General features: G+C 41.3%; 1 protein-coding gene across 1 annotated transcript in view; it reads right to left on the bottom strand.

Annotated features, from left to right (window-relative positions):
* Positions 1–534: 534 nt before the first annotated feature.
* The window catches only part of UGGT1 (UDP-glucose glycoprotein glucosyltransferase 1), a 45,724-nt gene continuing 39,071 nt past the window's right edge, over positions 535–7,187 (bottom strand). Inside the window, exons 33-40 of the mRNA XM_009993527.1 lie at positions 7,062–7,166; positions 6,391–6,475; positions 5,302–5,484; positions 3,922–4,082; positions 3,342–3,456; positions 2,627–2,743; positions 2,167–2,314; positions 535–810 (exon numbers count right to left, since the gene is read on the bottom strand). Coding sequence (XP_009991829.1) covers positions 785–810; positions 2,167–2,314; positions 2,627–2,743; positions 3,342–3,456; positions 3,922–4,082; positions 5,302–5,484; positions 6,391–6,475; positions 7,062–7,166 — 940 coding nt within the window. The 3' untranslated portion in view covers positions 535–784. The remainder of the gene's footprint in view (positions 811–2,166; positions 2,315–2,626; positions 2,744–3,341; positions 3,457–3,921; positions 4,083–5,301; positions 5,485–6,390; positions 6,476–7,061; positions 7,167–7,187) is intronic.

The following is a 7,187-nucleotide window of genomic DNA, read 5'->3' as shown; positions in this document are numbered from 1 at the left end:
GTGAGCAGGAAGGCAGGAGGGCTCCTTCATCCCAGTCAGAGTGGCCAGGCTGAACTGAGTTGTCAGGTTCCATGTTCTGCTCACTCTGTAAGCTTCAGCATTCAGATTTGGATGGGCATTTAAATAGGTCTGTGGTAGCTTTACCTTTAGCCATACCTTCAAAAGTTGGGCAGTATATGAAACAGGAAATAGAAAATCTAACTAATGCTGAATTTGTCATAAAATCAAGGGCGGCATACTGAACAATCTGAGAAGCATTTCCAACCATTTGAAAACCTGTGAATCTCCCAAATTCAAGGCATGGTTCTGAGCCTTTTCATGTTACCTGGAAAAACTATCTCCAGCAGTTGAGGTTAGGATATATGTTCTAGCCAGTGGCTCAAGGGGTCTGCAATTTCCAGGCTCTCAAGTTAGATCTGAGGCTCACAGCATCTTCCTCAGTGGTAGAGGCAGCAACAGCTGAAGGAACACAGTGTGGCTTTTCAAGTGGGTTGTGAAGTTTTGTTGTTGAAGCATTTTGTGAAATGCTAAATTCCATCATGGGCTCTTTCAGCTCCACCACAGGTGCAAAAACCAAGGAATGTTAATTCCAGCAATCCAGATCCTATTTCATATGCAGAAATTTACCCAGAGACAAGTAATAAAAATGCATACATCATCCCATTCAATTATTCAGCAGTTTTGCAGACATACTGGGGAAAAAAAAAACAAAACAACAAAAACCCAAAGCTTTCAATATAAAAATTGTCTCTGAAACAGTCTAACTTGAATTTTTCTCCATGGATCATAATTCCACATGTGCCGCTGGATCTGTAGAAGAGGAAAGAAAAATAAGCACTGCATTTCCAGCTGCCTCAACTGGCAGATTGGTTTGAAAATGAGTATATAAAACCCAAAAAATTGTTGCAAGCTTAACAGTGACTGAAGATCACTTCATATCCACTGCAGGAGGTGGTACTTTAATTAAGGGTTAAGATAAAGCCAATATGGGAAACAGTCCATCTTCTCTCCCCCCACATAAGACTAAACAAAATGCCTTTCAAGCCAGCAAATCACAAAACTGATTCAGCCAAGGACAAACTGGAACAGGCCTCATGCTCTACCAGATAAATCCATAGCAAGAAAACAACATAAGAGATTATGATAACTGGCAGAAAGATAAACAATAGGTTAAAAACTGCCTCTCACAGAGTATGGACCTAGCCAATGCTGATTGGCTAATTTAGACAGTGGTACTTTCTCAAACAGTGATCTCTGATCTATAAAAAGGGGGCAAGATCTGCAGGCCTCTGCTCTCTCTGCCTGCCCGGGACAAGACCCTGCTGCAGTACCTGAACCTGCCTGGAACGCCAGCCCCGCTGTCCGGAGGAGCCGAGAGGGAAGGGGGGGCTGCCCCGCGCCCGCTGCCCGGAGAAGCAGAAAGGGCGGGGGGGGCCGCCTGTGCCCGCTCCACGGGGATCGTGCCCACTCTCCGGGGACCCTGCCTGCCCAGCCTGGACCAGACCGGACCGGAGGAGGAGCCTGCCCAGCCTGCGTTTGCCACTTGCTTCGGGACTAGATTTGCACCTCTACTTCGGAGTGTGCCTTTTATAGATCACAGTACCTTTGAATCCCTTTTCCAATATACACCTAGCTAACCTCTCCTGAACCTTGATCCCTTAGTTTGTATTGTCCCTTAATAAACCGATTAATTCACAAACTAATCATTGGTCTCAGTAACAATTTGTGAGCGCGGTGAGAGGGTGCTCTGATCTACCCTCTGAGACACGGTCCCGCAGTGGCCGTTCCTCTGAGACAGGAGAACACCACGTGTGACCCTCGGGCTCATTCACAAACCTCTCCACATTGAGGGGGGGGAAGTCGCAGAAACATCCTGACAGCCGGTAGCCCCCCCCGGTACCGGCCTGCGACAGCCAAGCTCATCTAATTGCAGGAATACTGAGGGTTTTTAACAGGGTTGGAACAACTGTGCAATGTGGCTCTCTGCTCTCTTAAGAGTCAGAGTAGGGTTACACCAGCCTCTCTCAGTAGGGCATTTCTGTCCCATTAAACTGCACAGACTATTTAACAGATCCCCCACGCCAGCCTTTGCAGGAGGTTGCAATGTCACTCCCCTTCCAAACAGGCAGGAAGAAAGTCCCAGAAGTAAGGAAACAGAAAGATTACCATGTGTGTGCTGTCCTGGCATCTCAGCTGGTGTTCCCATTTCTTTTTCTTTCTGGAGCAGTTTGATTTCTTGATCATAGTCCTGCCATTCTGGAACTATACGCATCGCTGCTTGCAACTTGGGCTCTTTGGTCATCGGATTATTACACTGCAAACCAAACATACAAACTGTTCAGATACCCTAATGGATGAAAAAGGTTTATTTACTGGAGAGAGGTTTGCTTCCCCCAGTGGAATTAATCTGTTGGTGGTGAATACCACATGCCTGTATTTTAGCTAGAGTGCTGTGTAAAATATCCTTCCAAATTCATCCTAGTACCATGGCTCTGGGTAAGTGAAATCTATAAGCTAAAGGAAAAAAAAGAAGTGCTGAAAATATTTAATTAATAATACAGGATGAGGTGCCTAGATCTGAGGTAAGGATGTGTCTCAAAAACTGAGGAAGCCACACTGCACTTACCAGATCAATGGTTTTTGCTCTCTTCTTTGAGGAATCATCACACCATGTTTCACACCACAGCCACTCCTGTGGGAGGGATTTAATTGGCACCTGGTGGATCATGTTGTTAGGCAAATCCTGTTGTGAAGAGTAAGATTTAGAAGCATTTTCCACAGGATGGGAGGAACAATAGCCCCAGACAGACAGTACTGAAAAGTTTTGTACAGTGTTTTTTTTCCAGTGAAAAAAAAAACAGTGATGAACCAACCTCCCATTACAAACCAAGTCCTTTGGAAAAAAACCTGCATACAACTGTTTGTCTTCTTTTGTTTAAAATTAGTTATTAAGCACACTACTCAAACAGTAACAGCAGGTATCAAACCCCTACTGGACCAGTTTGGAAGACTATTCTTAATTGATTAAAACCATTGTGTAACGTTTCCATCCACCACAATACAAGCCTTATTTCTATGTTATGAAGTCAGCGCACAGTAAAGCACTCAGTTGTGTTCCGTATTTCTTTTGGAGCACACTGGAAAATTTGAATCTTAGGACATTTAAGTTTTCACCCACCGGTTATATCTGATGCCCTCAATACATGCCTCATTTAAGGCAGGGCACAGTGGGACTGCCACTGCCATGTGGCTGTGACTGAAGTTCAGCCAGGAAAGGAGAAGTCCCAACTTGCCATCATACCCCAGTAAACCAAAGCAAAACAAACACAATAAAACCACACCTGGTCAAGGTTGGACAAACTGTTAGGATCCTGACTAAGACCCTGGTATTGTCCTCTGAGTCGATCTCCAGCTGCTATCTTTCTGAACTTCTTCAGATCCACAACATACAAAGCACTACATGGAGAGGACACAATTAATGATGCCATCTGATCATGGGTAACTTCCTACAGCTGCATTAGATTCCAAGATATAACATGCTAAAACACTCTTTTGGTGGCAGTGCATGAAATTACCCAACACAAGGCAGGAAAGCAGTTCTAACAAGGTCCTGCCACATAAAAAAACCATTTTCAACAAATCTGAGTTTTGATGTCCTGTAGTCTCTTATTCCAACACTTGTTCTTAACAAATTAAGATGTCTGGTTAGTTAACATCTCCATTCTTTTAACACTTCAGTTCTTCATATGTAGAAGCTGCAACATACTGAAAGTCATTTCAGTGTCCCTAGAGCTTCAAATGTACAGGCAACAGTGGTCCACTGCAGTGTTGTATCCCTCACATAGTTTTCTGCTCGTTCTAAGTAGTAGCAAAAGTTTTATCCCTCTTTATTGAAAAAAATAAAATAAAATTCTTCACTACCTGATATGGTATTTTCTGCCAGCTAAATGACTTGCCCAGTATCCTGACTTCCAGAACCTGTAGCCATCCATTTCTCTTCGACTGTCACAGAATGGAGTATATCCGTAAGGAGCACCATCTAGGTTGAAATCTCTTAGTTCCTTTAGATCTGAGCGCACTATCTGAAGGGAAAGGGCATTCATTTTTTATTTGTTGAAGCCTGCCATGGGTTATTTTGAAATGTTTATCAGGGTTTAATTCAAACTGAGTAAACAGTTAAAAGGAAGAATTACTTGATACTCCGCAGTCTTCTGCATTTTCTTTACATAGTACAAAAACATAGCACAAAAGATGTTGTCACCCCTGCCCTTAAAGCTGGAGCAACTAAAATAGAGCTTAAAATAATCTGACTGTGGTTGGTTTAGTAGCTGCCAAACTGTTGCTTAATAAACAGCAACAATTCTCACTATACATTAACTCCACTGTGACTCTTTGTATCTTTTCCTCTGGAAAGCCTGCAACCCTCCAGGGATGAAGGCTTTTTAATATTTTTTTGACATAGACTTTGTGGCAGTAATACTCTAAAAATAACACACTGGTGGGGAAAAAAAAAAAAAGCAGCATTTCTATCTCTTTCATAAACAGCAAAAACTGTCTAAAATGAAAGCAGTGTAGCTGCAGATTCGTACTTGGAGATACTTTAGCCTAAGTTGTAATGGTTTTAACTGACATAGGATTATGCTATACATACCCCAAAACCCCTAAGATATTTTCAGGCATGTGTTGCCAATACGCATGTTTCAGTTTGATATTTGTTTTCAAAGAAGCATTTCTGGCAGTTCTCACTGCCTGTGTCTCCAGCACATCAAAGCCTTACAGACCCCAGCACACACACACACAGACACAGACACACACACACACACAGCTTTACAGGCCCCAGGCCCTGTGTGCTCTGCAGCACCACAAGGCTTTGTGCAAGAGGGATCTCCCTTTTTGCTCGCCTCTGTCCAAGTTAAAATAGCAGGGGGTTGGGAGCAGAAGGGTGTCTAGTGAATTAGGAAAACACTGTATGTGGCAATGAACTGCAGGCTGGAAGAACAGACAGAACTGGAACAATGGACTGGTGAAACAAGAATCTATTTGGCAAACAAGCTGGAATGACAGCAAGTGAACAAGGAACCAGACAGAAGTAAAAGACAGGCCAACAAAACCTCTCTTTGTGGGAACAGGCAGAAAAATCAGCTCTCAGTGAAGCATACTGTAGTTACAGAATCAACCTCCAATCATGCCTATGCAGGGCTCAGACTTGTAACCTTTCCCATAATACAGAAATTGCATTCAAGAACATATTAGAGAAAAAACAGAAAGAGAAAAAAGAAGTAATTATAACCTTTCTGTTACCTGATCAGCATCCACAAAGAGGATTTTATCAACAGCTAATGGGAAGAGCACATCTAGAAAGAGGATCTTGTACCCCCAGATGATACGCTGCTTCTCTGTTTGCTGATGAAGCCAGCGCGGCCATTTATACTGGACAAGCTCATACTGGAAATTGTACTTCTCTGCCATGTATGGGATGAACTCCTGCAGAGGGAGGGGGGGAAAAAAGCAGCTAATCTCAGTTTTTTGTTCCTCTGCAGGAAAAAGAAAAGTGCATTACAAGAGACTGACTTCAGTCCTATACTAAAGCATAGAATATTAGAAAACGAAATACCATCAATAATAACTACAGTTTCAGTGTTACTTCAAAAATATAATCCCAAGCTGAACAATCAGTAAAAATTGTAAAGCCAACTATCACAAGATAATGAAATATTTTTACATTTTTCCCCACAGAAATACTTCAGAGCTACTTTATAGTAATCCAGAGAGCAGTTTAACAGCATACGTTACTCAAATGTTAGGAATTGCAAATTCCTGAACATTTTGATATCCATTTACCTCGGAGTTCTGCTTTGACTCTTGCTGGTTGTTTACCATGTATCAGGTATAACCACTAAGTACTTCCCAGCATACTCATCTGGAGCCCACCCACATCACTCTCTGCCTCACATCAATCACCTCCTCCAGCTTGAAACACAGTTTCAACCTCCCCTCTTCTGAAGGCCTCTCTATACCTAGTCAAAGGCTGTGCTCGTCTGGTAGGTTGTATCCTCTCATGTTTCAATGCTTCGGTTTTACATGTAAGTTTATAATGAGCCCTGAAACTCTACACGTTTTTCGTGTGAGCCACAAAAAAAAAAAAAAAAAAAAAGATTATTTCAAGTGTCATTTCCTAACAGGTGCTGTCTTCTTAAATATTTACCTTCAGCATCAGTCCACTGGCAACCTGTTATTTCTCAAAGCTTTCTAGAACCATATACTAATGTGATGCTTTGTCAAAACTGAAGGTATCTGTACATGCAGTACACACACAAGATGATGCACAACTTGCAACATTTTAAAAATTATTTTCCCTGTGATAGAATAAATTTCTAGTTAGTAACAAACCTTGAATGTAGGCGATAAGTAGTTCTTCAGAAACCAAAACTTTAAAGGAGTCTTAGTATGCTTCAGCACAGACAGCATCATTATGCTACCAAAAGAAACAAAAAAATGAAGCATTTACAGGAACAACTGCCACAAACTGAAGATCAGCTGCATAATACCTTAGAAATTGGTGTTTTACATTATTAGACCAACTGCAGTTAGGTGTCAAGTAACTATCCTCATGCATGAAGAAAAGGGGTAGCTTCAGCCTATTGCAAATTGCTTAATTTTAACTACAATATTAACCTCCCAGAAAATGTATGTAGTTTAACTAGGCAGAGAATACAGAACCTCTTAGCTTTCCCAATCCCTTAGGAACAGAAATTCAGATTCTTCTCCAAAGCTATTATGATTTATTCAATAATTTCTTAACTGTACATTTGTATTTGATTATATTGTAGTGAGAAAAGTCTAGGACAATAACATACCATCTATTAAACTAGGTCTGATTTGAACCTATTAATGTTATGCAGACAAAAGTACCTATAATAAAGTAGATGCAAATTAAAGAGGATTTCTGAGATGTTGTAATTTATTTATTTTTATGTTCTCGCAATTTTTAACCTTTTCCCTTGTGGAAAGCAGGACACCTGTACCATTTGAGACCCCCAGATTCAAAATTCTGAACTAACCGCAGGAATCGTTCATAAAGGTGTCCTGAAGCCACAGAGAATATATTTAGTATATCATCTTTATCCTGTTTCACATCTTCATTCTTTTGTCCTCCTGTGAATCCCCTGGAAGGACAGATATGTTTA

This window comes from Chaetura pelagica, unplaced genomic scaffold (genome assembly GCF_000747805.2).
Source record: "Chaetura pelagica isolate M959 unplaced genomic scaffold, ChaPel_1.0 scaffold192, whole genome shotgun sequence".
In the NCBI taxonomy this organism is placed as follows: domain Eukaryota; kingdom Metazoa; phylum Chordata; class Aves; order Apodiformes; family Apodidae; genus Chaetura; species Chaetura pelagica.
The sequence above is the reverse complement of the archived record's forward strand: the minus strand, read 5'-3'. Positions and strand labels throughout refer to the sequence as shown.